At 39.1% G+C, this 16141-nt stretch overlaps 1 protein-coding gene across 1 annotated transcript; it reads left to right on the top strand.

The window, feature by feature from the left end:
• Window positions 1-8551: 8551 nt before the first annotated feature.
• erp27 (endoplasmic reticulum protein 27) lies at window positions 8552-15657 on the top strand. The gene is made up of 7 exons (XM_085408615.1): window positions 8552-8753; window positions 11542-11627; window positions 12515-12652; window positions 12737-12853; window positions 13084-13209; window positions 14384-14581; window positions 15591-15657. Exons 1-7 carry the CDS (start codon window positions 8696-8698, stop codon window positions 15630-15632), a joined length of 765 nt encoding a protein of 254 aa, XP_085264741.1. The 5' UTR covers window positions 8552-8695; the 3' UTR covers window positions 15633-15657.
• Window positions 15658-16141: the final 484 nt, after the last annotated feature.

The following is a 16141-nucleotide window of genomic DNA, read 5'->3' as shown; positions in this document are numbered from 1 at the left end:
CTTACTAACGGCAGATAAAAACTAAAACGCACGTGTGCAAACAAATTAGTTTGCTTTTTTAATTTTTTACAGATTAATATTAATTTTATTTATAAATATTAACACACAAATCTGAACTGGATAAGCAGAAGGGAAAGGATGGATGGGTGGAATTAACACTTATGCGTTATTGGGTCTTTCATCCAGAATGGGATGGTATCCTTTTATTGGTCAAACAAGAGGAAATAGAGTGTGGTGCAACAGTTTAGGTTAACAAATACCACAAATAGCTTTTAGAATAGAGAATTGAATAATCCTTTAATTGTCCCACAAGGGGAAATTTGGTTGTATCAGCAGCAAAGAAAACCCACACACATACAAAAAAGAACAGGACACAGAACAGAAAACACAATTTTTACATATTTACATCATGGACAATAGTTACCAGAGCAGAGTACAGTACAGTTGTTAAAATTAGCGTACAGATAGTGTGCAAACAGAGCAGGATACTGAAAGATGTTTAAATAGTTAAGAATATTTAGAATAATTAGAAAAGTGCAGACTGTGTATTGTACCTGTGCATTAAAAAGTAGACATGTAACTTCCAATAAGTTAGTGTATATATAAGCTGAGAAAAGTAATGTGCAGTTATAACAGTAGAAGTTGTTACAGCACTGATGTAAACATCTGTGTTTGTTGGGAGCAGTTTTGATTGTACAGTCTGAGAGCTGCTATTTCTCAGGTAACTTCATACACATTGTGGCACAAATTAACAAAGATATGTAAATGAAATCTATTATTTATATGAGAATGCTTCACACTGAGCACTGCACAGGTAGGCTGCGTCAGGTATTTAAGAGAGCCTGCCTCAGTTCCTCTTTCTTTCTTTCTTTCTTTCTTTCTTTCTTTCTTTCTTTCTTTCTTTCTTTCTTTCTTTCTTTTCACCGTACATCCATTACCATGACATACTGCATGACAAATTGGTTAGTGAAACTTTTATTAATAACACACGAACAACAACAGTAAAATGGTTAATTTGTTGTTGTTGTTTAAATACAGTTATGGTTACACACACTCTCTCCCCACCTCCTTTACTTGTAATTTTAACTTTAACCTTTTTTCTCTATTCTGATGCTCGGTTTGAACTTTAGCAGCAACTTGACTATATCTATATGCCTGAATGCAAGGAAATCCTGCCATGTGATTGGCTGATTAGATATTTGTGTTAATGGGCAGTTAAACGGGTATTCCTAAGTGACTGGTATATTTCACACATTAGAAATTCTGTTAATAGGATGTTGTGTCAGGGTTTTGTCTGTGCTCATGGAAGACAGAAATAGTTTTTAAAATGACTTAAGCGTGTCTACTTGTTACTTAATTACACTGTATTCTGAGCAGCATTTAAGCTTCTCAGTGCGACTTTGCAGTGCAACATTTTGCTGCTTGCGTGTGTCTGGTGCTTTTTGTTGGTGCCAGTGACAGTATGTGTGAGGCCTCCGGATACTAATGTGCTTTTGTGTCACTGCATCAATTAACTGTTCGAGCCTCTGAACTGTGAGCAGACAAAAGGGACACTGCCTCGTGTAATGAGGCATAAACATAACAAACATCTGTCCAAAGCCTTTGGCCAGTTCATTAAAAAGAGGGCCTGCAGCAGAGACACGGCTATTTGACCACCAGAGCTTTAGTCTGCAACAAAACTGATCTCATCAGAAGCGGAGTATGGGTTAGTCACTGTGAATATGAATGAATGAAAGTAGTAAAAATAAAATGGACAAAACCTCAGCAGGTAAAAAAAAACTACTAACTTTACCTGCAGCAATAAATGATACATTTCTAAAATTCGAATAATTTTCAAAGCCTTGATGCGTTTAAAAAAAATCCATGAATTTACATGAACATTAGGGGAAAGTCTGCAAACTTTGTGAGCTAGAACTTCTTTAAAGTGCCACTGGGCAAAATATTCAAGGTCTTTTTGACAGTCAAGTATTTTTTAACATTCAAGCATTCAAAGAGAATTAGAAAAAGAAAGCACTAACAAACAAAACTGTGTTACTCGTAAAAGGCAAATGTGAGCTGTTTAAAGACAGCCATGTAAGATAATTAAGTCTTAATGGTGTTAATTGTCTTAAGCTTTGTCAGTGTGGCTTCCAGTTCGCCTTAAACTGCTTTTTCAAGTGCAGCTGAGTGCACCTTAAGTTGCTTTTTATAGCTGCCAGTTGCAGCTCAGAGGGGGCTCGACGCAGGCGCAGCTGCATCATCAGCATCAGCATCGGGCGACTGTTTCAGGTGTTGTTAATGAAATAAAAGCAAGTTTCTGAATTACGTCTTACAACATTTTTTGGTTTTGCATTTGTTAAGCTCAGCTAAGCTCAGAGTGTATTTATAGTTACGTGGAGCAAAAATATCCTCTACTGTCTTTTTTACAGGATTACACTCACAGACAGTCTGTGCAGTGTACAGAGTACACCTTGTTTTGTGTTCTCATTAAGAATATATTATTGCTGAATCTACAGATGTAAACTGCAAACTGCTAGTGTGCAGTGAACCTGACAATGCAACAAAATTTAGCCTCTAAATGCCCTGAAGCATGGACAAAGACCACCATATGCAATATGATGCATTTGGCACTAATGGGCAAACCTGAAAGTGTCTGCTGCATCAATTTATTTGATATATGCAACAAAAATATGAACGATTCTCACTGCTGCAAGATCATATACCTGAGCCACAACCCTGTCAGTCAAACTGCTGCCTACTTCTTCCACAAAACTGAAAGGAGGAGCATTGTATCCAGAAATGTCCCCAAATTTCTAGTTTTTGAGTGCTACAGGCAACTGTTGGAAGCAATAGTTTGCGAGTGTATTAAGAAGCAAATCTGTCACAAACTGCAACCTGTACATCCAAGAATCACCCCCACTCCCCCAACTCTATATGTATACTGTTAAGTTATTGAAATGACACAGTCTCCCAGTGCCGGGAGTACAGGAAGGGCATCCAGCATAAAAATCTGTGCCAAATCACAAGTGCAGATCCATCCACTGTGGTGACCCCTTAGACATGCTGTTTGCATGTTCTCCTGTTTCCATGTTGTTTCTCTCCAGTTGCCTCCCGGATGCGCTATGATAGCTGAGATGGGCTCCAGCTCCCCCACGAACCTGAGTTGGGTAAGCAGAAGAAAATGGATGGGTGGGTGGATGAACCACATGAAAAGCAGGGACTATTGTGGAGGCAGTTATCTTAAACACTTTGTTTCTTCCCAAATTTGATCTGCAGGGCTGGAATGCAGAAGGTAAGAACAAGTGCAGTGAAAAACCTGGAACCTCTCAGGTGATTCATGCTATGTACTAATCAGCAGTTCCCCGTTTGTCACTTTGTTCTTTGGTCTGGCATGAAGGCGTGACTCTTCACTCTGTGACCAGACGAGCTGGCAGCTTTCGTGGCTGTAACGAGATTGGAGCTCGTCCATGTGGGTCAGAGGTTTGTGGCCAAAGCTTTTTACAAGCAACACATTCATGTAAAAACTGGGACTTTTTCACTTAAATTAAGGTTTTTATGTATTAATATTCTGGACACATGCCAACACACATTTTTCTCAACCCTCAATTTGATTAAAGTTCCAAATCTGAAGAGCACATTTGAAAGGATTTGCACCTAATACAACACATACGATTAATATCAGTAAGAACAGAACAGGACAGGAAGCAGAGAAAGAGCAAAAGGAGTTTGGGATCAAATTGGCAGCCTGCATGTAAATGTCAAGATGTTGCTCTTCCTTGGTAGCCATGTTCTATATTGATCTATATTTGATGGGAGGAATTTTAAATTAGTAATAAGATTATGAGTCAGGCAAACAGGTTCAGGTTCACTTTCAGGTTCTGATTTACGATGGAAAGGCAACAGTCTGGCAGAGAGCAGGTGGAAGTGAGCAGTATAAGTACTGAGAGGGTGAGTGGAGATCAAGGATCAGCTGAGCAGATCAGGCAGTCTGTAAGTTGTTCACAACCCACCCAAGAAATCTACACAACAAAGACTCTGTCAGCGCTCACACAGCAACCATGACCAGACCAAACATGACACTAAGAAAGAAATCAGCAGCAGTTGGAATAATAATTCAAATAATTTAGCTCTGCATCATTTTAAATAATAACAATGTTGCCAGTATACTACTGTTTCATACATACAGTTAATATAGTTCTTTTTAATCACATTCTTTTTGATGTTTGCGAGGTCGGTTTTGTCTTCATCTTGCTGTTACAGGTAATTTCTGGCCTTCATCAACATCAAAAAAGGGGAAAAAGCTTATAAGAATTTTTCAAGACCTCCAATAATAAGTGGTTATTTTTCATGCAGACATTTTCAGGGAACTGTATGTTGCATATTGTGATTTATTTATGAAATTTGCCCCTTTTACAGCTTTTTCATGCAACCTCATTCATTCTTTATTCTCATAATTATGTGTAGGAGAAAAATGCAAAAAGGGACTCCGGGCTTTTAAGTCATAATTTCAGCTCCTCTTTTTTATAATTTTAAGTGCTTCTTCTTTTCTCCGCTTGATGTTTCTTCTTCCTCATGACAAACATGTGCAAATTGCATAAGTGAGCCACCAGCAGATGCAAGAAGAAGCTCAACAGCAGGGTCTGGGGATTAGTCAGTTCGCATACACCGAGGATATAACAAAGCCTAACAGGTTTACAAGTTGTGTAACTGATGATTGAGATAAAGTGGCAGCTTTTATCTAACCACAGTCTAAATACCTGAAAGCCATCTGCCTCAGGTGTGTGTGCATTATATCACCGCCACGCCACTAAAATTTCATCTCTGTCTGCAAGTAAACTCATACAAGGAAACTTTACAAAGCAAATTACTGAGTGAAAGAAATAAAGTGTATTTAATTTTGACTCATTTTAAAATTCTAGGTTTATAAACACCATAAAAAAGGGCCTTTTTATGGTGTTTCATGTATTTTGCATATTTTCATGATTATTTTTGCTTTTTTTAAATTTAGTTTTTAGGTTTACTTGGAGTCAACCTTTAAACGTGCTATTTAAATAAAAGTAACTTGAGCGTTTCAGCTCTGTATTAAGAATATGTACAAAGAAACAAAATCACACTATTATAAAATCTTCATGGAGTGTATACATGTAAATTATGAGCTAAATGTACTTTAGATTCATTTTGTACCATGAGAACATCACGTAAAATCTTTATGAACTCTGGTTTTCTTCACTTTATGCATCAGATTTGATCCAAACCCTAAAAGCCAGTGTGATAGTCACACATGTAACAAATGATGCTGTGAAAACTACAATATTCAGTATGTCTACTTCTGTCCTCTGGTGATCATGTGACCTGTTATTCCATTACACGTCTATAAAGAAGTGATGACAGATTGAGGACACAGGGCTCTTGCCAAGTGCCATGATAGCCTTTAATCGCTACAGGAGTATCCTGATCCTTATAGTCTAAAATGCGATTAACTTCTTTGATTTAATAACTGTACAAGAGAGGTTGTCGTATATTCAGTGATGGAAATTCAAAAATTATCTGGTGTAGCGGTTATAGTCATGCATTTGCAGATCTCCGAGCATTTTTCATCATGTTTTTACTGACAAAGTCATCTCGAAATAGGAAAACACACAGTGTCTGTGAAGGAAGTCTCAAGTTTTAATTTCTGCCTCTGTTTATAATGTAATCATTACTTCTGCTTTGTTTATTTGCAGCACCGGCTATATGAGCGCCGGGGTCTGTAATTTTAACCTAAACTGCATCCTCTTAGAGTCTGTTGAACATTTTACACCAGTCCAAAAGGAATAAAAAATGTTCTCTTTATTCCGGTCTGTTCTTTTTCTGACTTTCTTTAGTTGTTTTTTTTTTTCTTTTTACCATCCTTCTTTCCTCTTGATATTCTCTGGCATGCTTTTGTGTCAGGAATGCTGTAAACACTGACTTTACTGACAAGCATATGGGTCTCTGTCGCAATGACTTAAAGAACATCATGAAAATCCTGCTGGAAACATGAAGTCTTTGAGGATAACGATGAAATACGTTTCTGAATTCATGCAGATATAAAGATGTGATTAAAGCACAATAGATCGTGGCAAGTGAACTGATTTCAGAAGGTTTTTATATCAGTTCTTACATTAAATCTCCCAGAGCTGCACAACAATATGACTCTTACACTTTAGGCTATAGCACACAAGTTGGAGCGTTAGTCTTTTTGCATGCAGGATACAGAGAACCTGCTAATAACAGAAAGCGAGGAAGTACAAAAAACAAGAGGTTCAATTCTGAGTCTCACAATTCTTACTGCAAGTTAAAATTGAGGTTACAAACAGGGTACCTGCACATGCACGTCATACAAAGCAACTAACTTTATGTAACTGTAAAAAATAAACAGAAAATAAGGATGTGCAAAAGATGAGCATTGTACCCCATTATATTTAAAGAGGTAACCACAGTTTCCCCTTGTGCTGTCAGGACACCTTTCGTCACACTGTTGGCACACTAAATAATCGCACAGTGATTTGTGGGCTGTAATCTGAGGTGTTGCCTTTAGCTCTGAAGTGACAGAATAAGTATTTGTAAGAGGCTTTATTCTTACTTCTTCTTACAGTCGCCTGCTCATGCTGCGAGTGTCATGTCGCTCGTGACGTATGGATTCGCGCTATTCTCTGAAGTCATCGGTCTTTACCGGTAACTGCTGCCCTGATTTGCAGTATTAGTCTTTCCCTGCTGATCTCGAGCTCCTGTGTAAACACACATCACATACACCAGCTCGAAAACAAGCAGAGACTTTCCACAGCGCACCTTAGTTTCAGACAATTTCAGAAATTTATCCACATCTGAGTCTAATAAGTTTCCATATTATTCAAGACTTTTTACGATTACTGGTGGAAGCCTGTCCACCACTCTGGTTCAGACTGAAACATCTCAACATTGTCAGATTAAATATTTTACAGACGTCACACAGTTCATGCCTACAGGACCTGCGAGCCTCTAACTTTACCTCTGATGCAGCAGCAGATCAAAATGTCATGTGTCTTGTGAAACATCTCACTAAAATACTCCAAAGAGAATTACATTAGACCTGTGGGGATGGGGCCTAACAAAGCTTTATGCTACTTTGTTAATATTTTCTGATTGTCTGATCTGACTTTTTGGGCATTTAGCTTTCAGCTTACATGTTTGATTCTTTGTTGCTTTTTTAAGATTAATTTTTGGCGCCTTAAACAGCAACTGTCTGACTAAATTTGAACTTTTAGAAAACGCTTTTAGGAGAACTCAAAGTTTCAGCAGGAATGTGTTGGGTTCCCAGTTAGAAGAAACCTTTTAGATTTAATATTTTTAGACTTAAATGTGTTCACGTAATATTGAAGCAAAAAGAGGAAGTTTATAGGGTTCAGCCTAAACCCGCCAAACTCTGTTCCTCAAGAGTTCATTGTATTTTGGGGTTTTGAGTTTTTTCCCCCCTCGCGGTCAACCAAACTGTAGCATTCATGCAATTTTTGGCAGATTTCTCTTTAGAGGAACAAAGCCACTTGTTGAAATGTCAAGCGTCATATAAATCGTGCTTTCTTTGTTTTGTTAGATAATAGCTTTGGTGCTGTTATGAATAAATCTGTCCGTCAGAAGTATTTTGATTTTGGTTTAACATCAAATGTGAAGCAGCATTTCTGAGGTTGGTTGAGCTGCTCTGGCAATGTGGGCCTTTTTGTTTTTTTAAGGTGACAAAACGCTTCATGTGTTTTTATGTATTTTGAATTTGAATTTGAGTTTTCAAATTTTGAATTTTAATGACAATCATCAAAGCACTTCCTTATTTAGTGCACCTACTTTGCTTCTCATGGATTAGTGGTGACTGGTTTCTTCATGCAGCAGAAGTACCCTTGTAGGATTTCCTTAACTTTCTAATGCTCTGTGAGTTTTAGAGATTATAACAAATCCTTGCTGTCTTTAAAGTGTGTTTTTAAAGTAACTTAAAAAAAAGAGTTAAAATTAGAAAAGAAAATTTGTTCTTCTTTATATTACTGGTTAACAAAATGCCTGATTTCAGTGTTTTTCAAATACCCCCAAAAGTATGAGGCCAAAACTGCCGTCTTCATGATCCATTAACAAGTAGGAGTTGTGTCCCTCCTGTGGCGATTCATCCAAACTGCCGCCGGTTCTCTGAACCTCTCCTGCTCACACAGGCCTACATACACACTATTTGCAGCCTCCCTGGTTAAATTATAAGCACTAACCAAACTGTTATATTTTCATACACACAGCAGGTGTAGATGATACTTACATGTGAAGGGTGGAGTGGTTAAAGGCTGCTGCTAAACACAGGTCAAGACACAAGAAAGGGTGATGTGGGTGATGTAGCACAAACGTCTCTCTCTCTCTCTCTCTCTCTCTCTCTCTCTCTCTCTCTCTCTCTCTCTCACACACACACACACACACACACACACACACCTTTCACTGAATGACACGTAACTCAAAAGCCACCCGCCAAACTTATCAGGAGCACCTGGCTGATTCCCATAAAACTTCCAATCACAACTCAGAGAAGTCACAGTGGCCACACTGGGCTGCCATGTGGCAACCATCAGAGACAGAGCAGAGGTGACAAAGCTCTTTTTAAAGAGTCAAACAGCTACAGGTTCTCCTACACTTTCCTTGGTTCGCTCCTTGATCACCCACCTCACCCGTGTGAGTTGAATCACCCAAAAACATGCCGGGCACCCTGTTTCTCTGCCTCCTAGTGTCTTCTGTAATCGCTGCAGAAAAAGGTAAACTCTTTAAGAATTCTCTTGACTCTCTTTAGTTCTCGTCACTGCTCTAAATGTCAAATATTGCAATGGGAATGTCTTCCTCTAAGTTCATAACAGTGTTGCAGATTTACTGATGTCCTGTACACGTTTGAGCTACTCTTTCACAACTGTGCTCCAGACTAGAAGACCTGTATGTTTTATGGATGGTTTACCCATTTAAAGAAAAAAATAAATAAATTCCCGTTTCCTAAAAAACTTTCCAGCTCATTTTGGTGATTTCCTGACTTCCCAGTGATGGGGATCTCGCTTGTGAGAGAGAAAGGCATCTACAGGGTGAAAGTAGTTAAAACTGGGACACTTTTTCACAAAATGTTAAGAAAGAATCATAACAATTACAGATACTCATGTATTTATCCTTGTATCCTTGTAAGTGTATCATATTTTAACAGTTTGGGTTAGTTTTTTGAGACTTTAGCATCATCACTGTGATTTCCCCTGGAAAAAAAAGTAAAACTGGCACGATACATTTTTAAGCATTACATTGAAAAAAAACTCAGATGTCGCAAATAGGGATGGGTACCGGTGTCCGGTGCCATGATGGCACCGGTTCTGACATAAACGGTAGTAACCAGACCGAAAAGCAGCGCACATTTCGGTGCTTTTTTTTTCCTGAGCTGTGATACACTTCTAGCCAATCATTTTACATTTCCGAGGATAGTAGGCGGGTCCAGGTATGTACGTTCTGTTAGAGCAGAGCTACAGATTAAAAATGCCCAAGGCAAAGCGGTCAAAAGTCTGGCTGTACTTCACAGCAAAATATGCAAACTCAGCAGCCTGCAACAAGTGCTTTAAGCTGATACTGTGATACTGTCAAAGGAGGTAACACCAAGAATCCGATTAAACAGCTGGCGACGCATAGCGTTTTTTTTAAAAGCCGAGAAATGCGCTGTATTTGATAGCTTGCTGCGAGACCTCACACCGTGCACGTCGGGTGTGGTGCCAGTTATCGGACCGGAGCAACATCCCCCAAAAACCCGAAGAATAGAGTCCTGGCCCCTAGCCCTGCCAGTGTAGCAGAAATGATGAGGATGATGATGCAGCAGCAGCAGCCGTTCTTCTCTGCATGAGTAGCTTAATGTTGTTCGTGTGTAATTTACGTTGAGTAGGCTAACCACGTTATTACATTAATGCAGGTAAGGTGAGCTAGCAAACATCATCATAGCTACATGCAGCTGTCTTCTTGTTTGATGGCAGATACTCCCTTCAACCTGGCCAAAAAGGCTAAAATGACCAAAGAAAAAGTGGGAAACAGTTAAACATGAGAGGTTTTTGAACAAAGTTTGTGTTTTTTCCATTGTTTAAGCACTGCTTCCAGCCAAGAGTGATGCCATATATGCCACATAGCTGCAGAAAAGGCTAACATTGTTATCTTTTTACAAAAAAAAACCAAAAACAGCTGAACATGAGAGGTTTTTGGACAAAGTTTGTGTTCTCCATTCTTTAAGCACCGGTTTGAGCACCGTTTAAGCACCGGCACCGTTTCAAAAGTACCGATTTGGCACCGGTATCGGATAAAACCTAAACGATACCCATCCCTAGTCGCAAATATGAGAAAAAGTAAAACTCTTATATACAAAGTACTATTTCATTTATTTTATTTCATCAGAAGATTCAATAACCTCTACATTAAAAAAAAAAACTTGACTTTTCTTGAATTATTTGATGATTTGGGGTTTAAAGGGTTAAAAAATATGCTATGCCACTTCTCTAATTCTTTTGTGTCAGATGCCATCTTCTGGGTTAAACAAACCCTAAAAATAGCCCATCACTGAAAAGATCAGATCAAACTGTACAAAGTGTTGTTTCTTTGCATTTTAGTAACACATAAAATTGCATTTCATTGTAAACAAATAGGTCACATTCTATAGCAGTTAATAAATCCACAAAGATTTATTGAATAGGTTAAACTTCAAATACAAAAATACTTTACAAAGTCTTTAGTAGAAGTAAAAGCATTATGATGAAGACTCAATTTATTATGTTTTGGTTTTTTTTCTCTGAGACTCAATTACTAAAATTCTTTATGCCTCCTAAAATCTAGCACAAAGCAAAATCAGTTTCCATCGACAAGACTCCTTTTTGGTGCCTCGTTTTTTTCTTATAATTCTCATGCAGACGCAGATTTATTGTTTCCAATTTGGAATATTGGTGGACTACCAATAAGAAGGAAAGTCCAGGACTTTCATTCTATACATTTTGATATCAGCCATTTATATTATTATGTATTAGCAGTGCTAGCAGCATGCCTTCAAGACTAGCAGTCGTGGTAGTGCAGTCAGCAGGTTAAAGGTCAACCACTATGGCCTTCGACAGTCCTACTAGAGATGACACAAGCCTGTAAGGACATTTTTCTTTATAGTATAAGCACTGACATCCTATATCGGGGGTCTCCAACTCCAGGCCTCGAGGGCCGGTGTCCTGCAGGTTTTAGATCTAACCGTGGGTCAACACACCTGAGTCACATTTTTAGTTCGTTACCAGGCCTCTGGAGAACTTCAGGACATGTTGAGGAGGTCATTTAGCTATTTGAATCAGCTGTGTTGGACCAAGGACACATCTACAACCTGCAGGACACCGGCCCTTGAGGCCTGGAATTGGAGACCCCTGTCCAATATACTGCATATGTGTGTGTGTCACTAAGCGAGTGCAGACTTTGTTTCCTGGTCTTATTGAGACACTGAAAAAAGGAAGTAAAATCTCTCTGCACAGTTGAGTGTTTAGTGTGTCTCCTGTCTTCCTGCCTCAGACAGCGCCCTTCCTGGACTGAATAACACCAAAGATGTTGAAGCCTTCATCGACTCTGCTGAAGTGGTGGTCATCGGATTCCTGGAGGTCAGACAAGAAAATTGCATGTGAATAAAAAAAGGTCTCAATCATAGGCTCAGATAAGTTTGGGGATTTTTTTTAAAGCAAAGCCCACAGTAGCTGTTTTGCGGCTTAGTTTATTATGTTAACATGCATGTGGAAACCCAGACACGATGAGACAAATTAGCTGAGAGTGAGACCGTGAGGTCTCCAGAAATACAGCCTTTGTTCGCACCCCGGCCTCGGTGATGCTGCTGTCACGAATACGTTTTGAAAAAGGATCTGCTTCCCGTGGCCACACCTTTGGCAGTGCTGGTGCTGTAAGGACACAGGGTGGCTGGCTGTCCCACGGTGGCGAGCTCTTTGGCCAGACTTTGTGTGCGGGGGAAGATGGCAGACTTGACAGGAAATACATAGGCATCTGAAGATCTGTGGGATTGGCTCCATTGCTCCTCTCATAAACAAGTGCAGAGACGAGGGGAAGGTTCAAGAGAGGATAGTGGAGGAGAAAGACAGAGAGCACACAAGGATAGTTCATAGCCGGACCATGATGCTGAAGGCAATAAGAGACAAAAATATTGGTGCTGTGACTCACTGAGAATGAACACATATTACAGGCTGCGAAATGAGAAAATGGACTGCCAGAGCTCATGCAACAGACTCTCAGAAATAGACATGATTCACCTTCCTTTGAGTCAGCCTCATCTGTCTTTTCTCCCTGGCAGCTGCACCTTCCAAATTGTTGAGGGTTTCTAGTGTCCCCCTGGAGACACTGGTGTTCTCGCTCAAATTTTACATAAGATAGGACAAACAGTAACAAACAAATAGTGAGGGGGAGAAAAAGAAGGGGAAAAAAAAGAATTTACATGGTAAGTTATGAGAGGAGGTTGAAACGGTCTCCCTCTTTGTTCCAGGGAGAGGAGAGTTATGGCTATAAAGAACTGGTGGAGGCTGTGAAGCAAGTCAGCTCTGTCCCCGCAGCCATTTGCTCCGTGAAGGAGGTGTGGGCTGAGTACAACCTCTCCTCGGATGCCATCACTCTCTTCAGAAAAGTACTGCACATATTTTCAGTAATAAACGATGTACGATGTCTGTTTTCATGAATGCGATGGTGATGCTGTGTGTGATGCTTGCAGGCAGATAACCACCAGGAGAACATTGATCTTTCTGAGGCCAAGGACTTAAAAGCTGACGGTCTTGTAAACTTTATTTCTGTGAACGAGATCCGATACATCACAGAGTACAGTCAAGTGGTAGGTCCCACTCATGTCTTCTTCACGGTCCTCTCCTTCTATCTAATATTATCTGTTAAGTTAACATTTCAAATACTTTTAATTAATTGAAAAATTAATGAATAAAAAGCAAAGATCCATCACACAAAATCCCCGGAAAAAGGTGGATTGTTAGAATTTTATTTCTCACATTTTGAACCCCACTCTTTTCTATGTCCTCATCACTCTCTTTTCTCTTCTGTTCCTCTCAGACAGCAGTGGGTCTGTTCAATTCAGAGGTGAAGACACATCTCCTGCTCCTTGCCAACAGGGGGAGCAAAGATTTTGTTGAGCTCAAGGAGCGACTGGGAGCCCTGGCACCCGAGTACACAGGCAAAGTGAGAATATTCCTTAGTGTAATTCAGGTGTAAAAGAGCAGCTTTGAATAAATCTGAGTGCTATATGCATCGATCAGCTTCACTCTGGAGTGTGGAAATAGAAAGGGCTCATGAGAATACAATAAGGTTTGGCTTTTTTGCTTCAGTACATCATCATAGTGGATTGAAAATCAAACAATCCATAAGTGACTGAAGTGCAGACTTTCAGCTTTAATTAAAGAGGTTTAACAAAAAAAAGTATTGACTGTTTAGGAATTACTTTCATTTTTAATCGCTTTAATTTCAAGGTAACTGGGTAAGCATAAGAGCATAACACGTTATCAAGTCAAACATGGCAATGTTATGGCATTATGGCTACTAATGGAACCGGCTTAGGTGTGCATTGCTCATGCCAAGTCAGTCACCTGATCTGAATCCAATAGGCATTCCTGTTCAGTTACTGAAGACAGTGAGGTGTCTGCAGCTCATGGCAGGAATAAATATGAATTTATGAGGTTTAAATATCAATTTCCTGCCTTTAGGTGAGAGGCAGGTTACATCTTGGACAGGTCACCAATCTATCGCAGGGCTAACATATAGACAGACCATCATTCACACATGTGGTCAATTCAGAATCCCCTATTAGCCTAATCCCATACAGTGAGAGGAAACCAAACACAGGGAGAACATGCAAACACCACACAGGTGGGAACTTGGAAACTGCTTGTTGTGAGGCCTCAGTGCTAACAAACAGCTTTAATATAAAATCGTGTTAATTTGTCCAATTACTAAATCCTAAACAGTAAATGAAATACTTTTGTTAAACCTCTTAAGCTAAAGCTCAGAGTCTGCACTTCAGTCACATCTTGATTGTTTGATTTAAAATGCGCTGTGGTGGAACACACACAAAACTGTGTGGCCTGTTTCTATACTAGTTGATCATTAGACTGCAAACCACGTGCATCCTTCATACAGCACTTTATTCTACATCCTTTTATCTATCTCACATCTACACTTACAGACCCTTTTTGAATAAGCAATTAAGCTAACACGCAAGACTTTGGACCAAGTAGAACTTATTCAATCTGGCCAACGAAAGTATAGACAGGGATACAAAATTCTTTAATTACATTCTGCCAAAAATCAAATAACTTGATCTAATCTAATTATGTAAAATGAACCGCCTGTGTTCCAGTTCTTGTTCGTGCTGCTTAATGGAGCGCTGAAGTCCAACTTAAAGCCACTCGAGTACTTTGGCCTCAAGCCGAAGGACCTCCCACGAGTTGGCATCTACGATGGTAACTCTGACACGAAGTGGCTTCTACCGGAAGGAGAAATTTCTACAGAGCGAGTGCGGGAGTTCTGTGAGTCTTTCTTACGAGGAGAACTGAAGGTGAGCAGCTGTTACTAAAGCTTAGTCACTGCTCTTGACCGAACACATCTATGGTTGCGGTGTATACAAATCCAGTTTGAAGATTTTAATTTATTATGGCAAAATGATCATTCTCTTGAACAGAGGTCAGTATCCTCCAGGAAAAATTGCAATTGCATTAGCCCACACTAGTAATGTACCATGAGCCATCTTCCATATATGAGCCACACAAAAGACAGGAAACCCCCCCCTCTGTGTATACCAGTTTGCTCTGTTACACCCCACAGAGCTCCAGCTGGCTGTGAGTTTCCACATCACTAAACTGTGGCATTAGAAATCTGAATTCAACTGACATCATATTCATTAAATGAATCAGCCCTTAAAAAAAAAAAAAAAAGAGAGAGTTAGCAAAAATAACAGCAAAACACAAGAAAGCATAATCTGCTTAAAGGTTTAATCATAATAATCTTTTAGAGAGCACAATTGCTGATGAACCTATCGATGAGTTAATGCTTCTTTCTCTACTTCAGATTATAGTTGTTATAGTCTAATCCAAAATGTGTCATCAAAAGATGTATTAAGACAGAAAGAAAACCTGCCACTGCTATTTGCTTGCTTTTTATTTTGCGTTCAGTTTCTGGTGGGCTTTTTTTAAGCTCTCAGCTGCAGATATACTTTAAAAGGAAAAGCTTTGACTCTCATCTTCCTTTTATAAATGGTTCAATCACATATTTACTTGAATAAAGGAATCCATTTAGCTTATAAATATGTCACTTCCCCCAGACGCTGTCTTCTAAAATGCTAAAAGATGAATACATTTATAATGTTCAGGATTAAATTACTTAAAAAAAACAAACAGATGTGGCCAGCGTAAATGAAAGTGCTCATAATGCATCCGTGTAGCTGCCATGATTGTAGTTTATTCATGAATTGCAAGACTTTGAACTTTCCTCTGAATAATGCTGAATTGATAAGCTGTCTTCTGTATTTCACTTATTGCACCTTTATTTATTTATTTATTTATTTTCAGGGGATGAAAGAGGCTGAAGAAAAGCCTAAAACAGAGCTGTAGGACTCAAGAAGAAAATGAAAATGAGCTTCTTATTTACAAAATAAAATGAGTAAATTTGAATGAAAAAACTAGATTGATGTCTCTTTTCTCATAGGACTTATACCCTTTGAGCAGACAGGGAATTGTTTATATTTATGAGTGTCCATAAGTATATTATGTGTCCTTATTTATTTTCCAGTATTTGTTATGTTTTGCCTGTTTACACGAGTGTGAGTCCGTCTGCAGTCTGGTTAGTTGACCACAAGTCACTGGCCGCAAGTCGCAGTGATCTGGCGGAGTTTGTTAGTCTTGTCCACTAATGTTATTGTCAGAGCCACAACACACCAACCTCAGAGAGACTGACAGAAAGCATGCTGGGAAGATGTGGATGGAAGCACTGTAGTAAGTGGTAGTTTCTCGAATGATTCATTCTGAGGAACAGTGTTCAAATAAAGTGAAAAACACCATCTGTACAATATAAACTAACATGAAAATCACACACAGCCCTAAAGCGGGGCATCTAATTCAAG

This window comes from Rhamphochromis longiceps, linkage group LG6, assembly GCF_057381845.1.
Source record: "Rhamphochromis longiceps isolate RC_006_pf linkage group LG6, R_longiceps_female_GT1.1, whole genome shotgun sequence".
In the NCBI taxonomy this organism is placed as follows: Eukaryota; Metazoa; Chordata; class Actinopteri; order Cichliformes; family Cichlidae; genus Rhamphochromis; species Rhamphochromis longiceps.
The sequence above is the reverse complement of the archived record's forward strand: the minus strand, read 5'-3'. Positions and strand labels throughout refer to the sequence as shown.